We start from the raw sequence: 13,260 nt of genomic DNA on the forward strand, positions 1-13,260 counted from the left end.
TATATAGTGTTTTTTCTAACATTGCATCATTCTATATTATGTGCAGATTACACAACACTAAGCTTTCAAAATGAGCCTTTCAGAGCAGTCTGTGAAGTAATGACTTCACCTCTAGCAGATAAAATGAAAACAGCTCACTTACAGTTGAGATAATAAAAGTCAGATAACAGCCCTCTCCACGACTAACTTAGTCGTAGAGATTTATGGCTTTTTTGCATAGAGATAACAACTGGAGTTTCTTAGCTCTTCCTGTGCTGGAAACAATTACACTGATGTATCTGATCTTAATGTTTTATTTCTTAGCTGTACAACACATACAAATCATAATATCATAATTTTTTTTCGCTTCAGTGTCTCTTTAGAGGAACTCCAGTGAAAATAATGTAATAAAAAAGTGCTTCATTTTTACAATAATTATGTATAAATGATTTAGTCAGTGTTTGCCCGTTGTAAAATCTTTCTTCTTTCCTCTCCCTGATTTACATTCTGACATTTATCATATGGTGACATTTTTACTGCTGGCAGGTGATGTCAGTGGAAGGAGATGCTGCTAGCTTTTTTGGCCGTTGAAAACAGCTGTAATTTCCCTCAATGCAAAAAGGCTCCCACAGAGTGATGTCAGAACCATGGTCCTGACTTCACACTGTGGGAGGGGTTTCTCCACAATATCAGCCATACAGAGCTCCCTGATGATCCGTTTATGAAAAGGAAAAAAATTCTCATGGGAAAGGGGGTAACTATCCGCTACTGATTGGGATGAAATTACATTCTTGGTTACAGTTTCTCTTTAACATACTGAACACTACAATACTTACCAAACGGGGACTAGACTCTTATTCTGTGCTTCTCTGTACAAAGCCTCTAGCTGCTGATAAATGAACAGGCAGATGGTTATTTAACCTGCAGGAGAATTAATCAGCAGAAATTTGTTTTCGGGAGAATATTCTGCTCAGTTTTTGAAATAAAAGTGGAGTTGTGGTATCATGATCGAGAAAGTATACAAATTCAGGGACTGACAATGAATGCATCTGGTTAGAAACTAGTTTTTCAGGAACAGAGCTGACTGCTTCTCGGAGGGTGTGGAGGAGGGGATATTGTCATGGTGCTTTTTTTTATTTTGTCTTCTTTGCTTTGTCTTACATGAAATACGCTGTAGGATTGAGAAGATCCCATGAAAAAAAGTTCAATGCAGAATTCAGCTATTATTACTGTATTTCCTTCACCTGCCCCAGGGCAGAACAGAGACAGGAAGAGGAAGGTAATAAACAATGTGGTTTTGCTTTCCCTTAGAGCTTCCAGGCGTGGTCAGTCTATATTTATCCTTCCGTGCACAGGCTGCCTGGGAGAAATGAGTACTCGGGAATACACTACTTAGAAGGACCGTACAGGACCAGGAGGAGATGGCACGGAGGGTGCGAGATGCCTTGATCGCTGCCTTGGAGAATTTGGATCACGCTGGCTTTAAGAAGTTCTGCAGCAAACTGGCTGAATGGGACATTCAGAGGGCCTACAGCAGGATTCCCTGGAGCAAACTAGAGAAAGCAGACCCTGAAGATGTTGTGGGCCTCATCCTGGCCTACTACAATGATGACTACGGCACTGAACTGACTCTGGCCATCCTAGATGCCATCAATGAGAAGCAAGTGGCTGAGGAGCTCAAGCAACACCTGACAAATGGTAATTCTGGTTAGTACGGTGACCATAGTGATTGGTAGAGATGGTCAATGTGATGCTAATAATTCTGGCTGCCCTGCAAAATTAATGCAAATCCAGTTTGGGATTGGGCCAATCAAATGCACTTCCTGGAGATTCCTATTGCCATTAAATTTTCATGCGAGACGGTACTATCAGCTTCTCACTGAACAATTAATAAGATGAACATGTTCCAGGCACACATACAAGTAGTAGCCAGCATGAAAACTTTCAACTTTTAATAGGTTGTTCCTTCCGGTAGGCTTCGTGTAGAGCAGCCCCATTTCTAGGGGCGGGCAAGGTGGGTGTCCACCTGGAGCGCAGTACAGGAGGAGGGCGCAATGCAGGAGGTTAGAGCAGCGGGCACACTCACTCAGCTGCTGGGAGGGGGGCCCGACTCCTCCCTCTCTCTCTTCTGTGCTCTCCCTCCTATTGCAGAGCTTCGGCAGCAGGCGCAGGTGACAGGGACAGGTTGACAGGGAACACTTACTCACCTCCTGATTAGCAGAAGTAGAGTGAGCAGAGCTGGAGGCAAGGACGCCTGGCGGTAGGTGGAGCTCTATCTCATGGAGCCAAGAAGAGGTGAGTAAGTGTTCCCTGTCACCTGGGCCTGCTGCTGAAGCTCTGCAATAGGAGGCGGGAGCACAGAACGGAGACCTTAGGAGCGAGAGGGAGGACCCCCTTCCCCTTGGCTGTGTTAGTGTGCACGCTTCTCCCACCCAGCCTGGAAGCACTTATACCTGGCTTCCTCTGCTGGGGCACCTATACCTGGCTACCTATCTTGGAGGCACCTATACCTGGCTACCTATTCTGGGATCACCTATACCTGGTTACCTTGTAACATTGTAAAGCATAGTTGACAGCTGGTTCTGCATGTGCTGCATCCTTTCCACCTTCAGGTGAGTTGGTAACAGGTCCGCCACTTTGTGCCTGTACCGAGGGTCTAGTAGTGTGGCCACCCAGTACAGCTCATTCCGCTTGAGGTTTTTTATACGGGGGTCCCTCAACAGGCAGGACAGCATAAAAGACGACATCTGCACAAAGTCGGATCCAGTACCCTCCATCTCCTCTTGCTCTTCCTCAGTGACGTCACGTAAGTCAACCTCCTCCCCCCAGCCGCGAACAATACCACGGGAAGGTTGAGCAGCACAAGCCCCCTGCGACGCCTGCTGCGGTTGTTCTCCTGCCGCTGTCCCCTCCTCCTCCTCCTCCCCCAAAGAAACACCTTGCTCATCATCCTCTGAGTCTGACTCGTCTTCTGCACATGACCTCTCTTCTTCCTCCTCCTCCCCCCTCTGTGCTGCCGCAGGTGTTGAGGAAACAGCTGGGTCTGATGAAAATTGGTCCCATGCCTGTTCCTGCCGTAACGGTTCCTGGTCACGCTCATTCGCAGCTTTATCCGCCACTCTACGCACAGCACGCTCCAAGAAGTAAGCGTAGGGAATTAAGTCGCTGATGGTACCCTCACTGCGGCTCACCAGGTTGGTCACCTCCTCAAACGGCCGCATGAGCCTGCATGCATTTTTCATCAGTGTCCAGTTGTCGGGCCAGAACATCCCCATCTTCCCAGACTGTTTCATTCTACTGTAGTTGTAGAGGTACTGGGTGACGGCTTTCTTCTGTTCTAGCAGGCGGGAGAACATGAGCAGGGTCGAATTCCAGCGAGTCGGGCTATCGCAAATGAGGCGTCTCACCGGCATGTTGTTTTTCCGCTGAATTTCCGCAAAGCGTGCCATGGCTGTGTAAGACCGCCTCAAATGCCCACAGAACTTCCTGGCCTGCTTCAGGACATCCGCTAAGCCAGGGTACTTTGCCACAAATCTTTGAACAACTAGATTCATGACATGTGCCATGCAGGGTATGTGTGTCAGCTTCCCCATATGCAAAGCGGCAAGCAGATTGCTGCCGTTGTCGCACACCACGTTGCCTATCTCCAGGTGGTGCGGGGTCAGCCACTCATCCACCTGTTTCTTAAGAGCAGCCAGGAGAGCTGCTCCAGTGTGACTCTCCGCTTTGAGACAAGACATGTCTAAGATGGCGTGACACCGTCGTACCTGGCATGCAGCATAGGCCCTGCGGAGCTGGGGCTGTGTAGCTGGAGAGGAGAACTGCCACTCAGCCAAGGAGGAGGAGGACAGCGAAGAGCATGTAGCAGGAGGAGAGGAGGTGGCAGGAGGCCTGCCTGCAAGCCGTGGAGGTGTCACAATTTGGTCCGCTGCGCCCTGCTTGCCATCGTTCACCACCAGGTTGACCCAATGGGCTGTGTACGTAATGTAGCGGCCCTGCCCGTGCTTGGCAGACCAGGCATCCGTGGTCAGGTGTACCCTTGACCCAACGCTCTTCGCAAGAGATGACACCACTTGCCTCTCAACTTCACGGTGCAGTTGGGGTATGGCCTTTCTCGAAAAATAAGTGCGGCCTGGCATCTTCCACTGCGGTGTTCCGATGGCCACAAATTTACGGAAGGCCTCAGAGTCCACCAGCTGGTATGGTAACAGCTGACGAGCTAACAGTTCCGCCACGCCAGCTGTCAGACGCCGGGCAAGGGGGTGACTGGCCAAAATTGGCTTCTTCCGCTCAAACATTTCCTTCACGGACACCTGACTGCTGCTGTGGGCAGAGGAGCAGGAACCGCTCAAGGGCAGAGGCGGAGTGGAGGAGGGTGCCTGTGAAGGTGCAAGGGAGAAAACGGCAGAAGCAGATGATGCACCTGAAGGAGGAAGAGGAGAAGGAGGGTGACTTTTCTTTTGTGTGCTGCTGCTGCTTTTGCTCAGGTGGCCATCCCATTGCTGTTTGTGCCTTTTCTGCAGGTGCCTTCGTAAGGCACTTGTCCCTACGTGAGTGTTGGCCTTTCCACGGCTCAATTTTTGTTGGCAGAGCGAACAGATGGCTTTGGTCCGATCTGAGGCACACACATTAAAAAATTTCCACACCGCTGAGCCACCCTGGGATGTGGGCACTATGGGGACCTCAGCAGCTGATGCTGAAGGGCAAGTTGGCTGGCTGTACATAGGTGGCGATACATGGTGCCGGACACTGCCACCAGCTGTTTCTGACGAAGAGCTGCCCCAGCTTCTTTCAGCAACTTCTCTCCTCCTACTACTCTCTGACTCCCCCTCTGAACTGTCCCCCTCTTCATCTCCTCTATTGGGAACATACAGAGGATCCCTATCATCGTCATCATCGTAATCATCCTGCCCAGCTTCGCTTGCCTCAGAAAAATCCAAACGTGTAGGTCCTTCATCCTCCTTACACGTTACATCCATAGTGTTGCCGCGTAACGCAGACATATGAGCTGGTGAAAATTCATCTGGCTGTAACAACAATGGCTGTGCATCAGTGATTTCACCACCACTAAATAATTCTTGCGAAGTGTCAAATACAGCGGAAGTGGTGCTAGTAGTAGCGCTGGTGGCTGAGCAAGATGAGGTGTTCTGTGTCGCTAAATACTCAACCACGTCCTGACAATCTTGGGAGGTGATGGGAAGTGCCTTCTTCCGAGCACTGTACTGTGGGCCAGGTCCACACGAAATTACATTTACACGACCTCGCGCAGACCTGCCGGGTGGCCTTCCTCTGGCTCTGGCACTACCTCTTCCTCTACCTGTTTTGTCCATATCGGGTATGCACGGAGTGGTATATCACACTGCGTGCACTCACGTAGGTAGGTGGGTTCATTTAACTGCACAGGTATGCGCACTGATGCAGTGGGTTCACTGAACAGTACAGGTATACAGTGGCAGGTTCACTGAACAGAACAGGTATGCAGTGGCGGGTTCACTGAACAGGTATGCAGTGGCGGGTTCACTGAACAGTACAGGTATACAGTGGCGGGTTCACTGAACACAACAGGTATGCAGTGGCGGGTTCACTGAACAGGTATGCAGTGGCGGGTTCACTGAACAGGTATGCAGTGGCGGGTTCACTGAACAGTACAGGTATACAGTGGCGGGTTCACTGAACAGTACAGGTATACAGTGGCGGGTTCACTGAACACAACAGGTATGCAGTGGCGGGTTCACTGAACAGGTATGCAGTTGCGGGTTCACTGAACAGTACAGGTATACAGTGGCGGGTTCACTGAACACAACAGGTATGCAGTGGCGGGTTCACTGAACAGGTATGCAGTGGCGGGTTCACTGAACAGTACAGGTATACAGTGGCGGGTTCACTGAACACAACAGGTATGCAGTGGCGGGTTCACTGAACAGGTATGCAGTGGCGGGTTCACTGAACAGGTATGCAGTGGCGGGTTCACTGAACAGTACAGGTATACAGTGGCGGGTTCACTGAACAGTACAGGTATACAGTGGCGGGTTCACTGAACACAACAGGTATGCAGTGGCGGGTTCACTGAACAGGTATGCAGTGGCGGGTTCACTGAACAGTACAGGTATACAGTGGCGGGTCCACTGAACACAACAGGTATGCAGTGGCGGGTTCACTGAACAGGTATGCAGTGGCAGGTTCACTGAACAGTACAGGTATACAGTGGCGGGTTCACTGAACACAACAGGTATGCAGTGGCGGGTTCACTGAACAGGTATGCAGTGGCGGGTTCACTGAACAGGTATGCAGTGGCGGGTTCACTGAACAGTACAGGTATACAGTGGCGGGTTCACTGAACACAACAGGTATGCAGTGGCGGGTTCACTGAACAGGTATGCAGTGGCGGGTTCACTGAACAGGTATGCAGTGGCGGGTTCACTGAACAGTACAGGTATACAGTGGCGGGTTCACTGAACAGTACAGGTATACAGTGGCGGGTTCACTGAACACAACAGGTATGCAGTGGCGGGTTCACTGAACAGGTATGCAGTGGCGGGTTCACTGAACAGTACAGGTATACAGTGGCGGGTTCACTGAACACAACAGGTATGCAGTGGCGGGTTCACTGAACAGGTATGCAGTGGCGGGTTCACTGAACAGTACAGGTATACAGTGGCGGGTTCACTGAACACAACAGGTATGCAGTGGTGGGTTCACTGAACAGGTATGCAGTGGCGGGTTCACTGAACAGGTATGCAGTGGCGGGTTCACTGAACAGTACAGGTATACAGTGGCGGGTTCACTGAACAGAACAGGTATACAGTGGCGGGTTCACAGAACAGGTATGCAGTGGCAGGTTCACTGAACACAACAGGTATGCAGTGGCGGGTTCACTAAACAGGTATACAGTGGCGGGTCCACTGAACAGAACAGGTATACAGTGGCGGGTTCACAGAACAGGTATGCAGTGGCAGGTTCACTGAACACAACAGGTATGCAGTGGCGGGTTCACTAAACAGGTATACAGTGGCGGGTCCACTGAACAGAACAGGTATGCAGTGGTGGGTTCACTGAACAGGTATGCAGTGGTGGGTTCACAGAACAGGTATGCAGTGGTGGGTTCACAGAACAGGTATGCAGTGGCGGGTTCACTAAACAGGTATACAGTGGCGGGTCCACTGAACAGAACAGGTATACAGTGGCGGGTTCACAGAACAGGTATGCAGTGGCAGGTTCACTGAACACAACAGGTATGCAGTGGCAGGTTCACTAAACAGGTATACAGTGGCGGGTCCACTGAACAGAACAGGTATACAGTGGCGGGTTCACAGAACAGGTATGCAGTGGCAGGTTCACTGAACACAACAGGTATGCAGTGGCAGGTTCACTAAACAGGTATACAGTGGCGGGTCCACTGAACAGAACAGGTATGCAGTGGTGGGTTCACTGAACAGGTATGCAGTGGCAGGTTCACTGAACACAACAGGTATGCAGTGGCGGGTTCACTAAACAGGTATACAGTGGCGGGTCCACTGAACAGAACAGGTATACAGTGGCGGGTTCACAGAACAGGTATGCAGTGGCAGGTTCACTGAACACAACAGGTATGCAGTGGCGGGTTCACTAAACAGGTATACAGTGGCGGGTCCACTGAACAGAACAGGTATGCAGTGGTGGGTTCACTGAACAGGTATGCAGTGGTGGGTTCACAGAACAAGTATGCAGTGGTGGGTTCACAGAACAGGTATTCAGTGGCGGGTTCACTGAACAGGTATGCAGTGGTGGGTTCACTGAACAGGTATGCAGTGGTGGGTTCACAGTACAGGTATGCAGTGGTGGGTTCACAGAACAGGTATGCAGTGGCAGGATCACTGAACAGGTATGCAGTGGTGGGTTCACTGAACAGGTATGCAGTGGGCTCACTGAACAGAACAGGTATGCAGCCAGGAAAAGCTAAGCCTAACTAATCTTTCCCTATGAGAGACAGACAGCAGCTCGCCCTACTCTCTCTAAAGCAGGCACACGAGTGACCGTAATGGCCGCCGCTGCCTGCCTTATATAAGGGGGGTGGGGCTCCAGGGGCTAGTGTAGCCTAATTGGCTACACTGGGCCTGCTGACTGTGATATAGAGAGTCAAAGTTGACCCTCAAGGTGCATTATGGGGCGAACCGAACTTCCGCAAACGTTCGCCTGCGGCACCCGAACGCGAACCACCGAAGTTCGCGTGGAACCGTTCGCCGGCGAACCGTTCGGCCCATCTCTACTTATAACTGGTTACCTATACTGTGGGAACCTATACCTGAGTACCTATACTGGGGGCACCTATACATGGCTACCTATACTGCGGGGGGCTACATCTGGCTACCTAATACTGGGGGTCTCCTCTGACTAACCCATTCTGTGGGCTGCAAAACACCACATCGCAAAGAGCATACTCAAGCCTGTGGGGGAGGGCGCAATTTTTACATCCTCACCCTGAGAGCAATATAGCCTAAAAATTGCCTTGCTGTAAAGCTTAGTGAAAAATGCATTGCCCACCCTTCAACGTAACTAACGCCCTCTCTGGAGCATTCTGTGATGAACTTAATTGTGGGATGCACCCGATTGGCCTCTGCAACCATGTTTCTAAATCTAACCTTATTCCACTCCATAAGTGAAAATTATTAACACTTGTTTGTTTATTTTTGTTTTTGTAAATTAATAAGATGTACAAATAGTGCATACTATTCTGGTTCAGAGCTGGAATCAGGTTTTGTGGGGTGGACATTGGCCTCAATTCACTAAGATCATGCTGGAGATAATAAGGCAAGAGAAAACTTACCTCCACACAGTAAGAGAGTTATTTTATCTCTTCATTCCTTAAGTCACCTCCTCTGTAGTTAATTTACCTCCTCTGTAGTAATCTGTAGTTAATTTACCTCCTCTGTAGTTATTTTCACACGCAGTTAATAAACAGCCTGTCTTTAACTCTGGAGTTATTTTAGGGATTGAAGAGTTAACTTAAAGACAGAAGAGTTAACTTTAGGTTTGCCTGAGGTAAAATGTTTCCTGACTACGACATGCCTCATCACCATGGTGACCACTCTAGAAACGTTATTAGAGACCGGAGATAAGCTTAGTGAATTGAGGCCATTGTGATTTAGTGCCCTTTTGGTTGATTGTATAGTTATATAGGTGGGTAGGGTTAATTTCTATGTGTGATGTCACTCATGGGAGAGTATTTGAGGTTTGGTTGTTGATAACCGGGAGGTGCACCTGATGAAGGGCTCAGTGGTGTAGCTGAGGAGCTATGGGCCCCGGTGCAAGTTTTACATGGGGCTCCCCAAGCACTCTATACATAACAATTGATACGGCGCACCAAAACCTGCCAATGGCAACTACAGTGTCAGAGGTGCAAGAAGGGGATGGGAAACAGTTTAATGATTACCACTATTCAAAGCATCTATAGAAGTGATTATTATGAGCATAGGACCAATAGAGAACTAATACTGTAGTTGAGGAAGGGCCCTTCGGGGCCTCGATGCGGTGGCTACCTCTGCCACCCCTATTGCTAAGCCCCTGGAAGGGCTCCACTCAAAATTAGTAGTTTACCTTGACTACTCCAGTACAGCAAGATTGCTAAGACCTTTTGTGTGCCTTCTCTTTCCTTGAAATTGCTCAAGTGCCCCAAGCTTCATAATGGCCCCAATACATAAGTCAACAAAATCTCAGCTGCATCCAAGCCCCTCTTCCATGTGTAACTACGATACAAACACTACATGATACATACATAGACATATGACTATGGTAGAGATTAGATTGTGAGCTCCTCTGAAGGACAGTTAAGTGACAACACAATATACTCTGTACAGCGCTGCGGATGATGTTAGTGCTATGTAAATACTAGATAATAATAAAGTACCTGCATATACATGCATTTCCTTCCATTTTTCAGTCAGCGAGCACTTTCTGGATAAATATTATATGGATCTTATAAGACAAGCGGCTGTGGTGGGTCCAATCTTAGACCATCTTCTGGAGAAGAATCTTCTGACCCATGAGCAGTATGACGCAGTGTGCAGCAAGTCCTCCTCTCAGGAGAAGATGATGAAACTCCTCCACTATGCCAGAGGCTGGAGCAATCCTGACAAGGACATTTTATACGAATTGCTGAAGGACCACAATGAAGAACTCATCCAGTACTTGGCTCATCGGGACAAACTCTCAAGTAAGTCCTACCTCAGGGGGGCACAGGGGTGGTTTCTAATCATGGAGTTGCATGATAACTGTAGTTGGATAAGTGGTGCTCATGATGATACTTCCTTGAGCACTCTGCAGGGGTTCCTTGGCATTTTCCCCTATCATGGGGAGAAGTATACTAGAGCACAGTATAATAGGGGATACTGTAACAGGAAGCACTAAATTGGGGGTCAGAATAATAATGAGCACATTAATTAAAATCACTAGGATAGGGAGACAGTATAATGAGTGGCAGTGTAATAGAGGGCAGTGAAATTAACAGCCTCACCTACCACGCCTCCTGCAATATAAATTCAGGGGTTCCTCGAGATCCAAACATTTTTCAGGGGTTCCTCGAGATCCAGAAGTTATTTGCAGGGTTCCTCCATGGTAAACCGGTTGAAAAAGGCTGCCATAGAGCCTTCTCGGTCCTTGCTCCATCCTGGCCGTCCTGCGCCGAAGCTATTTGACCTGCTAGATCAAATATCCTTTCGACACTGCTTGTGCAGCCTTTCAGAAGTACTTATATCTCCGAGTGGTTCCGAAGAGGAGCCCATCTATTCTGAGCACGCACGAGTCCTGACTTGTACAGGCGCAATACATGTGTGCTCATCTTCAAATGTATTGAGGGACATGAGTACTTCCGACGGTTGTAGGAGCAGTGTTGAAGACCCAGAAGAAGAAGATTATTAACATTTTGTATAGCAAATCACTTTTCTCCTGTCAAAGTGCTTTAGAGCTGCAGCCACTAAGTAAATGCTCAGTAGGCCACTCTGGAGCATCAGGGAAGATTGATCAAGGATTCTGTACTGAATAGGTAACTGGCGCCAGCCAGGATTCAAACCCTAGTATCCAGCAGCATGCAAATCAGAACTGTTAATCAAGTATACAAAAACTAATGATTAAAGAGGAACTCCAGCCTAAACAAACATACTGTCATTAAGTTACAATAGTTATGTTAATTAAAATAGATAGGTAATATAAACGCTTACCCACACTGTTTTAAAAGAACAGGCAAATGTTTTATTTCATGATGGCAGCCATCTTTTTGGTGGAAAGGAGGTGACAGGGAGCATGAGACACAGTTCCAACTGTCCTGTGTCCTGAGCAACTCTCCCAGTTGCTAGGCAACGTTAATAACAACATAGGAAATCCCATCATGCTCTGCACAGCATCAGGGAAAAAAAGCCCAGGCTTTTTTTCATTGATGGGTGGAGTTTAGCTTAAAATGCAGCTAAAAATGATGCTTTGGTAAGAAAAACAAAGTTCTGATGCTGTGAAACTGTTAAAGAAACACCAAGCCTTTTCAGTTCTGCTGAGTAGATTTTTAGTCCGGAGGTACTCTTTAAGGAGTGAGAAAGGACAACCCTATCAACTATGTCTCAGTATTTCTAAAGAGAACGTGAAGTAAGACGGATATGGAGGCTGACATATATATTTAATTTTAAACAATAAAAGTTACATGGCTGTCCTCAAAATACACCATAGACCCCAAACAATTATACATATTAGATGTTTTCGACAAAAATCTAATAAAATTAGCAACATGCTTGTTTAACCACTTAACTCTATCTGAATGGATATTTCCATCCAGATAGGCTATACTACTGCCACTGACAGGCACACATGACTCTGTTAGCCTGGAGATCAATGAATGGGAACACAGTTCCAATTTATTGATCTAAGTCCCCGTATGAAAGACCTACGCTGTCTAAGGGACGGCTCCGTCTTTCACAAAGCCCCTGCTGTCCCGGCGTCCATGCATTACTTCCATATTGCGTATTGATATTACGCATACAGAAGTGAGCTGCAAGGGCATCTTGTAGCCAAACAGTAAAATTAGAGTACATCTGAAAATAAAAATTTCCAGATTACATTTTTTTACTTTTAAAATTAGCCCCTTACCTCCCACACTCCCCCAATAGCTACACACATTTTTTTGTAAAAAAAAATATATATACAATAAAAAAATACATAAATAGTTACCTCAGGTACTGAACTTTTTTAATATGTATGCAGTAAGGTATATTACTGTTTTTTAAATTATGGGCCTGTAATAAGTGTTGGACGCAAAACTGAAAAAATGCACCTTCATTTCCAAATAAAATATCGGCGCCATACATTGTGATAGGGGCATAATTTAAATGGTGTAATAACCGGGACAAATGTGGTAAATAAAATACATGGGTTTTAATTATGGTAGCATGTATTATTTTAAAACTATAATGGCTGAAAACTGAGAAATAATCAATTATTCTTTATTCTTCCTGTTAAAATGGATTTATAATAAAAGAATTCTTAGCAAAAATGTACCACCCAAAGAAAGCCTAAATGGTGGCGGAAAAAAAAGATATAGATCATTTAATTGTGATAAGTAGTAATAAAGTTATTGGCGAATGAATGGGAGGTGAAAGTAGCTCGGGTGCATAAGGTGAAACAACACTGAAGGCAGAAGTGGTTAGTGGTGTAGTATTCAGACATTACTGATGCCAGAAAGATAAGCAGGACTGCCAAGTGTTATTTAAATGGAAATAAATATGGTAGCCTCCATGTACTTCTCTCTTCAGGTTCCCTTAAAAGTGAACCTGAGATGGGGCCTTAAAGAGTAACTGTCGGGCATAAAATAAAAAATCAATTCTTTATTTTTATCTGGTAAACAAGTAATAAGGATGCTAATCAGGCAATCCAAGAGTTAAAATCACTATTACTTTTCTTGTTGATAAATTATCATTCCCCAGTTTACATGACTCTTATTTGGTACACAGAAAATTTGGTACACAAAAGAGAAGTTGCAGGGCATGCTGGGTTGTCTTTTTTTTTGCTTCTCTACTTCCCCTCAGACTTAACTAATGCAGCCTGATTGGCTGAAGCCTCTTTCCCTCCTGTTTTCCCCTACCACACCTCTGTTCCTCTCTGATTGGACAAAATGTCTCAGGCTGAAACAATGCACTTTCTATTGTGAAGGGCGGGCAAATCAGGTAAAGGAGACTAAGGGCGGATATTACATCACAACTGGTTTCAAAATAGCCACAGTAAATATGGAAAATGTCTAGAATAGGATTCTCTACTTTTCCTTTATAA

The 13,260-nt window shown here is 46.8% G+C and overlaps 1 protein-coding gene across 3 annotated transcripts in view; it reads left to right on the plus strand.

Moving 5' to 3' along the window:
- Positions 1-13,260, plus strand: part of LOC137524249 (interferon-induced very large GTPase 1-like) — a 281,929-nt gene that overhangs the window by 196,893 nt on the left and 71,776 nt on the right. Inside the window, exons 1-2 of one of the 3 annotated variants that reach the window (XM_068243883.1) lie at positions 1,337-1,686; positions 9,896-10,168. In XM_068243883.1, coding sequence (XP_068099984.1) covers positions 1,401-1,686; positions 9,896-10,168 — 559 coding nt within the window. In that variant the 5' untranslated portion in view covers positions 1,337-1,400. Of the gene's footprint in view, positions 1-1,336; positions 1,687-9,895; positions 10,169-13,260 lie in introns of those variants that run through there. The other 2 variants (XM_068243884.1, XM_068243882.1) reach the window with 2 other exon arrangements.

This window comes from Hyperolius riggenbachi, chromosome 7, assembly GCF_040937935.1.
Source record: "Hyperolius riggenbachi isolate aHypRig1 chromosome 7, aHypRig1.pri, whole genome shotgun sequence".
NCBI lineage: Eukaryota > Metazoa > Chordata > Amphibia > Anura > Hyperoliidae > Hyperolius > Hyperolius riggenbachi.